Source organism: Nilaparvata lugens, chromosome 3, assembly GCF_014356525.2.
Source record: "Nilaparvata lugens isolate BPH chromosome 3, ASM1435652v1, whole genome shotgun sequence".
Lineage (NCBI taxonomy): Eukaryota > Metazoa > Arthropoda > Insecta > Hemiptera > Delphacidae > Nilaparvata > Nilaparvata lugens.
The window spans coordinates 34,161,444-34,178,856 of NC_052506.1; the positions used below are offsets into that span (position 1 = coordinate 34,161,444).

The 17,413-nt window shown below is 34.3% G+C and overlaps 1 protein-coding gene across 2 annotated transcripts; it reads left to right on the forward strand.

Annotated features, from left to right (window-relative positions):
* Window positions 1-208: 208 nt before the first annotated feature.
* Window positions 209-16,375, forward strand: LOC111049738 (WW domain-containing oxidoreductase). Of its 2 annotated transcripts, XM_022335899.2 has the most exons (8): window positions 209-684; window positions 2,074-2,138; window positions 6,180-6,416; window positions 10,692-10,887; window positions 13,368-13,553; window positions 14,442-14,576; window positions 14,825-14,951; window positions 16,000-16,375. In XM_022335899.2, the coding sequence occupies exons 1-8, from the start codon at window positions 590-592 to the stop codon at window positions 16,192-16,194; spliced, it is 1,236 nt and encodes a 411-aa protein (XP_022191591.2). In that variant the 5' UTR covers window positions 209-589; the 3' UTR covers window positions 16,195-16,375. The 2 variants fall into 2 exon arrangements, with proteins under 2 accessions (XP_022191591.2, XP_039279527.1); XM_039423593.1 differs by lacking the exon at window positions 6,180-6,416 and having other exon boundaries at window positions 217-684.
* Window positions 16,376-17,413: the final 1,038 nt, after the last annotated feature.

Below are 17,413 nucleotides of genomic sequence, written 5' to 3' on the forward strand. Positions count from 1 at the left end.
TGTTTTCAGGCTACCATAAACAATTGTGCAAAATTTCAAGTTTTTAGACTCAGTAGTTTGGGCTGTGGTGTGATTTCAGTCTGTCGGGGCTTAGCCTTTTATAGATATAGAGAAAGAATTACACAAATCTGAAATATTTGCTGTTGTAGCCTACTGCGCAACCGCCAACGTTAGTAGACAGAGCATTAAATTTTATCAACTTTGGTACTGCGCCTCTTCCTGAAGCCATGTTGGTGCACTGATATTAGGTTGTTGGTTGTTTTCTAGATGTTTATCAATTGATCATTATAATAATTTACTGTGTATGTTCTATTATTGTGGACGTTATAACTTTGACTATGAATACGTATCCTTGAAATTGGCGGTTTTGCGTGACAGAAAAACACGCCAAGTGGCTATTTGATGATACTATTATTTAATACAGAGCGCATGCGCAAATGTGTGTTTCTAGTTTCTACTTTGAGGTTATCTTATGTTTATCTTGTGTTTAGTCGACTTTCTTGATGTTTTACTATTAAATAAGGATTAGTTTTGTTTCATTTCTTGAAGAATATTAGAATATAAGGCCAGAAAATGAATAACTAGTTTAATGGCTGGAATCATACCAGATTCTGATAGTGAGGATGAACTTCCCCCCGGTTGGGAAGAACGAGCAACTGTGGATGGATGTGTCTACTATGTAAAGTAGGTATTCTGCTTCCTAATATATTTCTATTTCTAGTCGATCCAAGCAGAGAGAAGTTAGCACTTCTCTTAAAGAAGTGAGATCTTCCCTTATCTCTGATTTGAGGCACCTACTTTATAAGCGTAGTAGACGCTACAGAATTATTTCGTTCGTGAACAGGATTCATTGTTGTCTCTTTTGGGGAACACTATACCTGTGGAATAGATGCTTTCTATAAAAGGCCATGTATTCTTTTAAAAAGCGATCCGCTTGTATAGTAGACCAAGTAGGAACCTTAGCAATGTTAATCGGTTAGAATTAAACGATAAGTTTGATTTATTTACTAGGTAGGTAGCACAAAAAAGTAATGAAAAAACAATTAGGCCTACAACAACTTAATTAGGTACACATGAAAAATTAGCAGAGCAGACGTCAAACAGGAAACAGCACGCGTTTGTTGATAAATTGTTGATTGGTGATTTGTCAGCGCTCGCCTTCATTGGTCTTTGCGTCGGGTGTATGTCACTCACTAAAGGTCTGCAATTTAAAATTATTTACCGTATTTTGAAACAAATTTTTGAATAAATTGATATAAAGTTTTATTACAGAAGAGAACATAAAATGGAAACAATAACTAATGAAAACGGCTTGATGAACAAGCCGTGGTCACTTACACAATGTATAGGACCTTCATAAAGTGCCACCTTTAGTAGCTGAAGCACTCCCTTTGCGTCTCTGCTGGACAAAAATCGGAGCGACAGCTAATAAATGATGGCTAGCGCTGTCAAACTACCCATCTACACCCTGGCGCTCGTCGACATTTGCATGCATTCAGATTCCCATGATGTGGATGCGGCATTTCACATATCTCATGACATTTTGGTGTACTAAGTTTAATAATAAAAAATAATACCGAGGGTGTAGCTCACATAAGCTCTTAGGCTTGTGCGTGGATAATGAGTGAGAGAGATAATAAGGAGAGATGACGACTACTTTTTAGGTATTCGGGACCGACGGCTTATCGTCTACTCCGGAAGACGGGGTAGCCGTATCTATGAGATTGTGCTGTAGTCAAAAAGTTTTTGCCCTGGTCGAGATTCGAACTCGGGATCTCTTGATTATTAGACCGGCGCGTTATCGCTTACTCCAACGAGCCACCCAAAGGGTGCTGTAATTTTTAGGATTAAGGCTTCTATAACACTTAGTAGCCTAAATCTCATGATATCATTAGGATACAGCAGTTTAGCCTACCATCTTTCAATCCGGGGGGGGGGGGGGTTCATTCAAGAAAATCCACCTCACTTCCACAAAACTACTTCCAATTCTTAACAAAAAGAAAAAAAAACTTTCAGAATTGAGCTCTGTATTTCTTAAACTTTCCAAGTGTTAAAGTATGTTTTTAATTTCAGCCATTTGACTAAAGGAACACAATGGACCCATCCAAGGACCGGAAAAAAGAAGCGTGTGAATGGAGGTTCGTTTTATAATATTTTTATGATTTCGATCAATTACATATTTATAATTTTTTTTGCTGAGGATGATACCCGCGTAAGCTCTAAGCTTGTGCGTGGGTAATGAAACAGATGATGCTTTAGGTGGGTTTCGAAACACCAGGGAACGATTTTTAAACTCATAATGTTATTTAGAGGAGTTCGGCTCTTAAACTTATCTCATTGATAGCTTATCAGTTGGTCGCACAAAACCAATTTCTCCCCTCATTTTCATTTGAATTATTCCAATTGCTTTCTTATCTAATGAGTTATCTGTCAGATTTCCAGTGATTCCTCACTAGGATTCCACGCTCACCTATCTAATACATTGAATAGTTATTCCGCCTTGTTTTATATGTCTTTGAGGACGTTAATATTGAACTCACCTCTCAACACACATTCAACGCCTGGGTGTAAGGATCTCAGGTGGTCAAGCAAAGTATCAAGGACCTCGAAGAAACCAATTCCAATTCATCATTAGGAGGAGTAGACCTACAGTCCAAGCAAAAACAGTCCTCATCTATGATGCCTTTACACTCTCAAATATTTCCACCTCACCATTACGGAGCTCTCTACGAGAAAATTCATCCATAAGTTATTTGCTGCAGCAGATTATCACTCCTCTGTCAGTGTTTAAAGAAGCACAACATATTCAATCGCTTCAATCTCATAGATATCCTTGATGAATGTTGTAGAGAAGAATTTTAATCCACACTTCAAGAGGCCTATTTCAGTATAAGTTCATGCTATCACATGCATCAAAGTCGACCGTTTCAGCTTCCCTAAAAGTGGCCTTGTTGCTTTAGGAGCATTTCCAGCAGCATGAACTTCAGTCAGCCTTCCATGATATGAGTATTGTGACACTCAGATATCAGGTGTTGCATTGATTGAATTCGACCACATTGGCACAGATGGTTGGAGGTTTATCCCCATGCTGTCGTCAGCTCATTACACCTTCCTACCTGCTCTCTATGTCTCAGCTGGGTGCCAGGGACAATGTCATTGGGGTCATCCACAAGACTCCTGTTCTTAACCTCTCCCTGCAACTATCTCAGTCACCATAACTCCTTCACACTTCTTATTTCTTCCTGCTCATCAAGTCTTAAGTATCTTCTTGACTTGAGGCGCCTTGATGGAGGGCTATCCAAATCTCTAGAGACTAGGAGACCCCCAGAATTTGTTGCAACTGGGAAATGAACCTGTTCGTCTTCTCAAGCCTTCTGAGATCTGGAGGCATGATATAACTAAGCAAAGGCAGCCACTCATAAATCTGAGTTCAAAGCACATGCATGAAAACGTTTGGTAATAACAATTGTAAAAGAAGACTATGGCCCGGTTGCACAAAGGTCGGTTAAATTTTAATCATGATTAATTTTACAAGAACCAATCAGAGAAGGCTTTTTTGAAAAGAATCCACTTCAATTCCCAACTCACTTTATTGAAGATACTCGATACTAGAGTCTCTTGGCGACCAGCATGTCGAGTCGCCGACCAACCAAGTATCAAAGTATCCAATATTCAATACTGGAATCGTCTAATCTCAGCGTCACCATTAAAAAACACATGCTGCGTCGCCGAGCGACTGAGTCTCAAGTCACTTTGCGATTTGAGTCGCGCTAGTGTGAATAAAGCCAGAAAGTGGATTCAAACTATTAATTTATTATGAAAGTAATGAATGAGATTGGAATACATCCTTATAATGTTTCATTTTGATTTCTGAAATGTAACTTGACAACAAACAGTAGGAATAAAATTATCAGATCAGTCAAAATACAGCCATGCCTCCTTGATATATTTTTAAAGAAGGTTGAGAGATATTGTTATTTGCTGCGTAGAAATTTGAGCGAAGATCAAGTGGCATGCAAATGCGAAGTTCAGGACTGGAGTCCTGTGTCTCTGATTGGTTCTCGTGAAATAAATCACGATTAAAATTTAACCGGCTTCTGTGCAACCGGCACTTTTTTAATTGTTTCTACCTTTTTTTTACCCTAATTAGATTTAAAATTGATTTTTATATAATTATATATATATATTTTTTTTATTTATAGGTTTTATATTTAAATATGAATTTTATGATTTTTTTAGTTTTATTAGTTTTAGTCTTGGAATAGATAAATATTCTTATTTTTAATATTTTTAACTTTTTGGCTTTTTATTCTAAGTTTATATAGTTTATTAAATTTAAAAAGCTTATATTTTTTTTATTTAAAGTTTATTATATTAATGATAGTTTTATTTTTGTTTTCATGTTTTTTAAGATTAAGATTGAGTTATACGTCATACCTGTATTTCAGCTTCTCACATTCAAAGTCTGACTTGTCAATACCCGAAGCATTCAGATAAGATACTAAGTCGACCTCATCAACTTCTGGATGAATTGATGAGGATGATTTGACAAGAAACAAAATAATAATGATTTTCTCTTATCCACCGTTCTCAAGACTTTTCTCTACTCAGATCGGCCGCGCACTGTTGCATTGTTACTTAACAACCTCACTCTCAGAAACCACCCTAGAATAAGAAAAGAAAGGTCAGATCAATATGAAGATTTCAGCTCGCTAAAGTTCTTGTATATCTATATCAGAGACTCCAAATTTATATTTTTAATTTCCTTGCCCCACCTACTACCATAGGTAAAGAAAGTATTGCTTTCAATTTAACATAACATTGTTGATAATTATTAACATATAGTAATAGAATAAAAGTGAAATCAAAAATAAATAATTGAGAATGTCCAAAAATCTGAATAAACATGAAAATTTATTGTGAAACACATTCAAATCAAATCAAATTTTATTTCGCCACAACAAAAATAATACAAAAAAATAATAATCCTCAATACAAAGTTGAAAAAAAACATATTGATCAATATTTAAATATACACGAAAAGCAACTCTGTCAAAACAAAATAACATGTTTGGCGCTGCCTGCAAAACCGAAGTTTGAGTGCTGGCAGCGAGTATCGATATTAATTTTCAATATAAAAAATTTCAATGAAGAAATGAATTGATGAAAAAAGAATGAATATACATTCATATGAAAGGAAATATAAATAAAAATAGTATAAATAAAAAGGAAAAGTAAATTCAAAAGTGTTATTTGAAGCACTAAAATATATAAGTAACCTAATTACTGAATGATGAATTCCATTATGAGGCTTAGAAGATAAATATTACAATATTATTATTCTTGTGGTCAGAAAAATAAATTAAAAATCACAGAGTAGAAGACAGAGAATGAATCTGAGAAGATATATTTGAGGTTTGGAAGAAAGATAAAAAGGTAACTGCAATAAAAGAAATGTAGGATAATTAAGTGAAGGTGGCATTTACTAGTGCATTATGTGTGAATGAATTGCGAGATATTCACTGACTTTATCCATTCTGCTATCTTTTTAATACTAGTTTTGCTATTAGGTTATCTGGTATGAGGTTGATCAGTCTGTTACTTATGTAAGGCAATTGTCTCCGGCATACAGTCTTGTCTGTTCTATTGATTTGGAAATTACCCTGCATACGGAAATCGTAAGTTCTAATTTGTGGTGTATATTGATTTATATTTTTAATTATATATAGTCTTATATTCTTAACAAATAACTGTCTAATACCTTGATTTATATCAATGTATCTAAATTTCAGATTTTCCATACGTTTCCAGGTCCACTGAGTCCAAAAACATGATTTTTGGGTGTTTGAGTGTGTGAGTGTGAGTGATAACTTGATATTATTCAAATAAAAAACTTTGAAATATATAATCAATAAAAAGTTTTCTTTAGCCTGTTGCACAGATTGCCTTGTTGGATTTCGATCTAACCTAAAGTTTTTGGCATCCTTGACCTTTTTACAGTTCTACAGGTTGATCTATTAATGCGCTGGCTCTTTATTGATATACAATATATATTGTGCTTTTTATCAATTAGACATTCGTTTTATGGAGGCTAGGCAAAATTTTAATAGCTTTTATTCCTTTTTCAGATTGTTATGATTGTTGAAATTACATGCAAACTTCCCTATTTGAATTTTCAGAACTTCCTTTCGGTTGGATAAAAGTGGTCAATGCTGATGGTAAAGTTGTTTACAAAGATCAAGAAAGTGGACGAACCACTTACACCGATCCAAGATTAGCTTTTGCTGAGGAAGAGAAAGAATTTCCTATGGATTTACGCCAGAGATTCGATTGCTCTAGTACAGCTAGGCAGGTTCTACACGGCCAAGACCTAAATGGAAAAGTAGCCATTGTTACAGGTGCTAATTGTGGAATAGGTAAGTTGTTATTTAGTTTCGTCCCAAATTCTTGATGATATTGCATTCAAATAATAATAATAATAATAATAATAATAATAATAATAATAATAATAATAATAATAATAATGTCTCTGGTCGAGGGTACAACACGACCAGAGGAGTTTATTCAAATTATAGACATGATTACAAAAGCATATAAGCTACAATTATTTACAAAGTATTAATACAATTGGTTGATTATTTGCTGATCTAAGAAAATGTGGCTCCCACTATATATGAATATGTGTCGGGATGTCATCAATTTTGCTATTGTTTAAGATTTTATGCTAAAAGTAAAAAAATCTAATAAAGATACATCTTGTGAGTCATTAGAAGTTCATGAAAACCACATTTATATACACAAATTCAAAAAGAAAATTGATAACCTAAGATGTAGAAATTTTATAAAAATCTAACCTAAAAAACATTTATAATACTCATGGGAAAAAATCATTAAAATGAAGAAAATAAGAATGAAACAGTATGGAATTTTTTTTTCATAAAACTAATTGTTCTCCATGATTGATTCTATTGGACAGGAGCCAGTTTTTTGTTTTCGATTTGAATGAATTGATTGGAACTGTTTCTTTAATAGCAATTGGCAGTTTATTGAAAATTTTTGGTCCCAAATAATATGTGGCTGACCTCTGAGCAGCTGATGTTGTCATCCTGGGAATTGCCAAGTCCATGTTCCTTCTGCGTGTTCCTTGCGGGTGATTCAAATTGATGAAGAATTGTGGGTTCTTTCTGGTGAATGTTAGAAGTCTGTGAATGTAAATCTGTCTTATGCTGAGGATGCTGAGCTCCGAGTATAGTAGTATTGAAGGGAAGAGTGGATGTTTGCGTCCTATTATCCTCAAAATTAGCTTCTGAACCTTGAAGATAGGATCGATGTGGCAGAAATTTGTAGCTCCCCAGGTAAAATGTCATATCTTGCTATGGACTCGACTATTGCATAATAAACATTTTTCATCATGTCTATTGAGAGTACCCTGCCTGAGTTGGATGGATTTGTAAATTAATTTTCTGATTTTAGCCGTTTGATGTAAAATGTGTTTATCCCAGCGAAGTAATTCATCTATTACGACTCCTAAATCTATATATAATATATAAAAGCGAAATGGCACTCACTCACTGACTAACTTACTGACTGAATGACTGACTGACTGACTCACTCACTCACTCGCATAACTAAAAATCTACTGGACCAAAAACGTTCAAATTTGGTAGGTATGTTCAGTTGGCCCTTTAGAGGCGCACTAAGAAATCTTTTGGCAATATTTTAACTCTAAGGGTTGTTTTTAAGGGTTTAAAGTTCGTCTTTTAGCATGTATATTCTTCTTCTCCCAATCTCTTAATTATAATTGAAATTTCCATATCATATGTTACTATAGAACTATAATCTAGATACTCTAATCTAGAGTACCTCTTCGAAACAGTTGTTAACTGGCAACTAAATTAATAATTTAGTCAGGTTGGCATTAAGTTGAGTTGACTTTGTTAGGTTGGCACCAAGTTGAAGATTTAAATGCATTTATCGCGGAAAAATTGATTGGGGACTATTACTTCAATCCTGGGAATATTATATTACTAGCCGTCAGGCTCGCTTTGCTCGCCATATCCGTTTAGCCAGACGTTTAGTCTGGACCCCCGACTGGATTGTCCTAACATGATAAAAATGCAGGCGAGCAAAGCGAGCCTGCTAATCTCATTCTTGGACGATCCAGTCGGGGGTCCAAGGGGCGGAGCCCCCTGGCTAGACGGATATGGCGGGCGAAGCGAGCCTGACGGCTAGTATTTTATATTGTTTGTGCGCTCTATTGAAGGACAATTACAATTCATACTATCCAATTTGCAATTATGTATTTTGATTGCCTGCTTAGAAGGCTTCTTGGAATCTGTCAGTGAGAAAGCAATAATTTTTTTTTTTTGAGGCAATAATCGTCAGAATGTTATTGAAGAGCCAGGAGGTAACTTCTCCCATTCCAAGTTCAGCTGACCTGAAGACGTCATCCCAGCTGGTTCCCCGGAATAATACTGCTGTGTCATCGGCGAAGGTGATAATCTTGCCACCGACATCCATAGAGCACAGCTTCTTGGCAAAGATGAGGTAGAGTATTGGTCCAGGAACGGTTCCTTGTGGTACTCCGAAGCTAACTGGAAGGCCATCTCCTGCACTTAGGTTTCTCCCAATACTGACTCTCTGCCTACGATTTTCCAGATATGACTTGAACCATTCTGAGAGCCTCATAGCCTGAAGCTTTTCAGTAAGATGCCATGAGATACTGTATCAAACGCCTTTGCTAGATCCAGTATACTGCAAGGCATTTCCTACCATTATCCAAATCGTTAATTACGGACCTTGTCAACTCAAATATAGCATCATCTGTACATCTGTTTTGTCGAAAGCCATACTGATTGGGTGACAACAGGTTTTTTGATTCAAAATAATTAACCAATCGCTTTTTTACAAGTTTTTCAAGGATCTATGAAATATTACTGACTAATGCTATTGGCCTATAGTTGTTGAGTTCAGATCTATCTGAAATATGTTGTTTATTTGAAAATTGATTCGTTTCGTAGATATTCATTCAAAAATACTAATAAATTTGGCAAAAATGCTATTTATTTCATTTTTCTTAATTTACTAGCATTTTCAAATGTGAATATCTTCATATTCTAAACTGGTTGATATATCGATGTGCGGTTTCCGGCATTCATTTTCTGTTGAAATAATGTATCACCTGACCACCATAAATTTGTATGATGAGAACATAATTATGAAAAAATCTGGTGTGGCGCACTCACACAACTTTCCTTGCCGTTATGAAAATTGATCACCTGACGCTAGTGTTCCCGCGCATACTAGTTTACTATTCATAGATCTGAGCCAGCTGGTGACAGGACAATAACGCTGGATACACACGAGATCTGCTATCTCTTCATAGTGAATGATTTAAAAGAATCAACAATTGCCAACAGTCTGCAATTGAATAATCACATTTTCTCAAATTTCAAGCTTATTTTCAATTTCAGGTGAAAATGTTACTGGACATTAATTGAAGAGATTTTCATGCTCAATCTTTTCCACTCGAAATTTTTGATTTAAATTGTATCTGAGACCTGATAATTGGAAATCTAAAGTCGAACTTTGCATAGATGGGGCGGAGCTCCTGAAATTTTTACAGATATGGGACTTGTGGCAGTTGATATAGCTCATCAATGACTATTTTATATATGAATTTGATCAAAATCGTTGGAGCCATTTTCGAGAAATCGCGAAAAACCCTGTTTTTGACAACATTTTCGCCGCTATCTTGAATCGCATTTGATCGAAATTGTTCGTGTCGGATGCTTATAGTGTAAGGACCTTAAGTTCCAAATTTCAAGTCATTCCGTTAATTGATTGGGAGATGAGATATCGTGTACACAGACGTACATACACTCAAACACACACACACACACACACACACACACACACACACACCACACACACACACACACACACACACACACACACACACACACAGACCAATACCAAAAAAAAAACACTTTTTTGGACTCAGGGGACCTTGAAACGTATAGAAATTTAGAAATTGGGGTACCTTAATTTTTTTCGGAAAGCAATACTTTCCTTACCTATGGTAATAGGGCAAGGAAAGTAAAAATGAACTTACATTTTAAATAGCCGGCCCAAAATTTTTAATTCGCAGAAAATTTGTATTTTAAATTTGACAAGCTGCATTTACACTAAAGTTATTAGCAAAATGTTGATAACTCAATTTTTGTAGATTCTATTAGATAAGGAAACTTGACAAATACATATGATCATCATGATTGTGTATGATAAGTTATGTTCAATCTAATATAATTTATAAGGATTAAGTTATTAACATTATGTTAATGACTTTGGTGTAAACCCAGCTTAAGATCCTTAATCACACCTAGGTTCTTGTATAATAATTCTTTTTTAATAAATATTGAACCATTTCCATTACTTCAGCAAACTCCGTATAGGTTTATATTAAATCAAAATTATTCAGTGCATGTTACGTTTTCCTCAAATATGTAAGTCTCAATATTTTCTTTTAAACGGTTTTGAAACGGCAAGAGCTTCACTCTACAGGGTGTATGGTAATATTTGCATGACTTGTTTTTTTTTTAGTATTATGTTGGATACATAATAATATGAGAAGATAAGGATATTAGATGTTAATTTTTAATCTTCAACTTTTTGAATTTTCTGTTTCAAAGGTTACGAAACGGCAAGGGCTCTAGCCCTACATGGCTGTCTGGTTATATTTGCCTGCCGTTCCTTAGACAGGGCACAAGAGGCCATCGACAAAATAAAACAGGAGCGGTCTGCAGCCAAATGTTTAGCATTTGAGTTGGACCTTCAATCTCTTGCCAGTGTCAAGTTGTTTGCTGATCAGTTCAAACGACGTTTCAAGTGAGTAGAAACCTTAATACAAGTAACATTTGAATAGGATTGTGCATTCTAACCAGCATCCAACAGTTTTTGTTTATTAAACCGTCTCATAAAGTTTTCGTCATTCGTGGTGCTAATTGCTGTATGCTATGGCGCTTTCATTTGTCATTATTCTGAACTCTTACAGCGCAAAGCGCCGCTTGTACTGCTGAACACAGAATAAAAACTCAAACAGTTTTGTCAAGAAGCTGAGAGATACAGTGAGGTTCAAAGTAGATAGATCTGCCTGCCTACTAATATTGAGTAAGGTCCACGTTATAATGGCAGTGAAGAAAGAAGGGAGAACATGGTGGCCGATTCTCTATAATTGACTCCATTCTGCTAAGAACTGTACTAAAACACAGCCATAGCTATACTATATCAACCATCCCATTACATTTGATCCAACATTCGTTTTCATTCTCTTTGATGATATAATCAATTTCATGCCAAATATATTATTATATTCATTAATAAAATATCCCTTTACATAATTTGATCCAAAACTCTCATCAGAGTTTAAACTGACATCAGATGTTTATTCTCACAAACACCTGAAATCTCGGCGGCTAGTTTTAAAAGCTTCGATACAACAATCTGAACTTCAAATCATCAGAAATTGAGTTATTCAGTAGGTATTCTATCTCAATTTCTCTTAAAAGTTATAGCAAAATAGAAATCCTATTTATAATAAAATAATGTCAATAGAAATAATTCTGGAATAACCTTTGAATATGTATACCGGTACCAGTAACCTATATCGGTATATGGGTAGGCTAACTAAAACATGTTTGTGAGGATGGTCTATGATGGTCAAAGCTTTTAACTTATAAAATGTCATTCTAGGTAAAATATTCGCGTTTCTCATACGGTTATATCTGAATTCTATTTCATTTATCTATAATATCATAAAAGAAAGAATTGGCTTATAGACGTACAGGATAGGAAATTCACAAATTACGCATCATCACGTTTGAACTACTGAACTGATTAACTTGAAATTTTGCATATAGATTTTACATTTAACGAGGATGGTTACAGGTCTATTTCTAATTCTTCAAGATTCCAGTTGACCCAGTTTGTCAAGTTTTTATTTATACCCTAGCGGAGCACGAGTTACCTGCTAGGCTGCTAGTCTATAATATAACCCTTGCGGAGCACGGGTTACATGCAAGGCTGCTAGTCTATAATATAATAGAGGAAAGGGTTGTCTTGGCTTATACACATACGGGATTGGAAATTCACGAATGAGGCATCATCACGACTGAACTACTTAACTGATTTACGTGAAATTTTGCATACATAAAGATTCTTAATTTACCGAGGACGGTTACATGCCTAGTCGAATGCTATCTGCTTTGTCGAATGATAGAAAAGGATAGCAACACTATTGTCAATCAAATACTGTCATTATGACTTTACTTAAGTATGATACATATGAACTTCAGGTTCATTTCCTAATCAACATAATAAAACCTGCTCATATAAGAATGGTAGCCTTTGTTTTGCGTAAACCACAAGTAAATTGGCCAAATGTAACGTTTACAATGGCTGAAATTAATTTGTAAAATAGGGCTGACCAGCAGCCAAAATTTCAGTTTTGATTTGTTTATAATGTTACTGAAGATCCTAAATCATTAATGTAAAAGAATAGAATAGAATATTTTTATTTGTTCAATACAGTACAGTTATATGGATCACAACTATAGCACTATCATAATATCGTATGACTTGGCTGCCTCAAATCTGTTGTGAAGATTTCTTCAAGTTGCACCTGATCATTTTCAGAGCCTCTTCCAAGATTTATTTATACAATCCTATTACATTTAAATAACAAATTACTTGTTTTTGAAATATTGCAATGTGAATGAATGATTGTCAAGTAGCCTATCTTCAATTATGTATACATTTTCAATCCTCTTTCCCATTTTATTTATTTATTTATTGGATAGAGTAAACAATACAGTAGTCGGAAAAGAAAAAAACAGGCTATTGCCCAAAACTTCTTCAATTTTTTAATTTTGTCTTAAATTGTCCAAGTATTATGTAGGTTATGTATGTAGGTCCATTTCAATTTATACACTAAATCATTAATCTGAATATACAAATCAGAATAAAACAAACAATTTTAAATTTAGTTGGATTAATAATAAAACTTCCGTAAAAACATAAAACAAAGTTGTGTGAAGAGCCTCAGAAAATTGATTGCCAACATCAGCAAATTTATAAAGTAGTAGTATAAATTCAGAAGTAGCTTTTTAAAAACTACTATTTTTCATCTTAAAAATGATGATGTAATTTTTCTATCATAATGTAGCTATTAATAAATATGATAAAATATATATTTCTACTATTATTTTCTTACAGATAGCCTAATCAGTGTTTCAATAAAATAATAAAAGGATTACTTTATCATTATTCTCTTGCATATTTTAATGATTATTCTAATTATTTTTCTGCAGGTCACTAAATATTCTCATTTTGAACGCGGGCGTGTTTGGCATTGCTTATTCACAGACTGCAGATGGCTTGGAAACCGTGTTCCAGGTGAATCATCTGAGTCATTTCTATTTGACGTTACTTTTGGAAAAGCCTCTCGCAAAAGCAGCGCCATCAAGAGTGGTCGTCGTCTCATCAGAGTCACACAGGTCGGTGCCTCATATTTTTCATAAAACATACATTTTTTAGATTCCAACGATTGTCAATTATTTTGAAAATTTAAATTTCGGCAAATAAGTTATTTGTCAAAAACCTCACCAATTTCAAATCAAGTTTTTGGTTCGATTTGCTGAATATAGGTTCTTTAATCACCCTCTAATGATGAAATATATAATCACAATAGTCATATTTCTAGAAAACTTCTATAAAAAAAGGTCCACACTTATACAATATTAACCGAAGTAATAAGGAATTATCAAATTGAAGCTGACTCCAGAGATTCAGATACCTGAAATAACTATTAAATATTCAAATATTCGTCCGATGAGTTCATATTATATCAGGACCCCATAGCTACCATTGGTGTATGCGTTTAGAGCAAGCTGGGACTTCAATTAGTAGGGAGGAACATGGGTGTTCTGATCACAAATGTGATTTGAGTGTGTGTATCAACGGAGGGGTAAAGATTTTTCGTCATTATAGTTTGTATAAAATAAGTTGAGACTTGGCCCGACAAACAAATGTCAGTTTTACTGCACTTGAGTTACCTCAAACGCGTTCGCCATAAAACAGAGGGATATAGAATAAACCTAATTATCAAAATATTAGTGGTAATGGTATATTTTGAATGATGTTATTATTCTTCATCACTTACACAATACCTTAATTTTCTTTCAAGAAAGATAACCCTGCATAACAATTTGCAGAGATTATGAACATGTGTAGCCTATCACAACATGATTCACCAATGAAATGTATTTATAAAAGCTTGACAGATGAAAATGGGTCATCCATTTATGCTTTAGGTTTGAGTTTGAATGAAAAAGTTGTTATTTCATATACAAATTAATGATGATTGTAACATTCATTATTTTCAGGTATGCCAATTTGAAGTTGGAATCTCTGGATGAGGATGCTCTCAGTCCTCCAAATGCCTCTTGGTATTGGTCGATGATGGCTTACAATAACTCAAAACTCTGCAATGTATTGTTTGCAAATGAACTAGCTGAAAGGTAATTCAAATATTCTATTAGCGTATCTTATCCAACTCAATAACATGTTTGATTACTTCATGATACAGTATTAATTTGTTTTTAATACAAATAGTTGCACAACCAGTATCGAAGAATATTTTACATAACCTGGCATATTAAGATATTAAATTTGGCAATAAAAGTTTGATTCTTTATATCCATACGTTTTCAACAAATAATAATTATGAATAACATTGCGAATAAATTATCGCTGTATTATCTTGCAGGTGGAAGACAAAAGGCATATGTGTGTATTGTTTGCATCCTGGCAATATGGTGTCTTCATATATCAGTAGAAATTGGTGGTTCTACAGAATACTTTTTGCGTTTGTCAGACCATTTACTAAATCTTTGGTGAGTAGCAGCCTCTACATTCATATTAGGTTAGAATTACCCAAACAATACTTGAAAATAGTGATGATTGAACAATGCTAATTATTATTAAGCGACAATCTAAATTAAATGTTGTGAATCTCCCCGAATACTTCTGATACTGCAAATATTGACAACAGGGTTAACAGCTAGTTGGAAATTTGGTCAATTAATTTGGATTTTCGTTTAATAATAATATCATTAATTAATTAATTAGCATTTGAATAAATGCAATTTCTCATTAATATCCATCTGTAGACTGGCTGGCCGCTATGGCTTCGTACAAAATGAGTGCTGCTATTGAGAGATTGTCAGTTTGGTGTAAGGGTGAGCATACCTGACTAGCAATTAGAAGGTACCGGGTCCGATTCCCGGGCTGGCAAATAATGTTTGGATAGAAGCTCTCATAAAATTTCCATCTAGCTGTTAACCCTGTTGTCAATATTTGTAGTAGCAGAAGTCTTCGGGGTGATTTACAGCAATTAATTTGTATTTCCGTTCAATAATAATTATAAGTCTATTATTTTTTAAGTACTACACTATCTTATTACAGAAAAGTCGGTAAAGGTATAAGGTTTAATGTTTAAGGTATTACATTATTAAATTCTATGATTTTGAAATGTCATTTAATGGGAAACCTTCCAATATTGGTTCATTTTCCGATTACTTTATCCAGTACATCCTGCTGGCTCACCCTTTAGGGAATATGTCCCCCTCCTTTGAAAATCGGTCCTGCAACCTTTCTTGATTCCATTCGAATGTGTTGGAAAATATTGCATAGCTTTTATTACATGCGGTCATCAATATAAGTTATAACTGGTGGTAACTGAATAGAATCTAATTAGAATTAATCGCCTCAAGTGTTTTATTAATGTAGAAACCCGCAACAATAAATTGAATATTTTTTATATATGTGAAAGATGTTCTATTTAATAAAAGGAACCTTACTATTCCTTTCTATTGACATGTTTAGTTGATTGAATAGTAATAACACGCATTTGATATAATTGTGTGATTGGTTTTTGTGTAGGAGCAAGCAGCCAGCAGCTCGGTGTACTGTGCAACTGCCAACGAGTTGGGCGGAATAACTGGATTATATGTGAACAACTGTTTCCCATGCAAACCCAGTGCAGCAGCCTTCAACTTTCAACTTTCCGACAAAGTGTGGACCCTCAGCTGTGACATCATTAAACGTTTATTACCCGACAATCATGAACTGCAATGAGCTGCCAACGAATAATTTGTATGTGATATTAATTATGTATTTGTATTCTATTGATTTGTCTCTATATCTTGTATCACATTTTTTAATTTTCCAGTAATCGTTGTTAGTGTTTTCATTTTTCTCAAGTGGTGACGTTGTTAGATTTCCATTATGAATAATTCTTAGTATATATCTACAATGATTAAAAATACTGGATTCTGTTATTACTTCAAATTCATCTAGATATACTAAAATGTTTTTTTGTAATATTTTGAACTGCAAATTAGTGTTATTCACGCTGTAATCTGTATTATTAAACATTCATGCATTGCTATTAGTTTATTATCTTAGCCATGTATGAAGGAGTATTTTCATACCAATTATTAATTTTCAATACTCCCTTGGTTCTTTTAATGATCATGATAGTCGATTCTTTGATATTTATTACCAAATATATGTTTTTATATATGTATTAATACATGTCATTTTTTTATTCCTATGATAAAATAACACTGGTTAAGGTTGTAGAAAAGGAAATTACCTTAGCTTATGAGTAATCCATGTGGAATTAGAAATTATAGCGGGAGTAGCGATTGTATCATTGAAATGTATGCATGAACGATTTCCACATAGACAGTGTGTAAAGACTCACTGCAGCCCAAAATCGGTTAAGGCCTAAGGGAGAATGGAACATTTCAGATTGATAGATCAGACACAGGTAGGGATAACCGGATAAGTACATTTGATCCGTGGAATTTGAAAAGGAATTTCTCATTAGATTCGAGGAAAATCCCCAATCTAGTACTCGGGTGGTTGCTAATTGAAATGGGTGTGAGCAATACCACCGTTTGGAAAGTTTTAAACTGAGAGAAAATGTACCCACTTCATTTACAACGGATTCACGCATTTGAAACCCAGAATTATCGTCGTCGTGTTGCTTGCTCTCGTTGGTTTCTTCACAAGTTGGCAGACGAACCAGATTTCTTTAAAAAGATTCTGTTGAAATATGAAAGTAGCTTCACTAGTGATTGCATATTCAACAGGAGAAATATTCACAATTATTGGGAAGAAGAAAATCTTGTCGAAATTATTCAGAAAAGAAACAAAAATCGGTTTTCAGTTAATGTATGGGCAGGTTCACTTCATTGGGTAACCACATCATTGGTCCATACATTTTGCCAAACCGACTTGATTTTCCCACTTACCTGGTCCTTCAGAGAGACATTCTTTCGGAATTGAT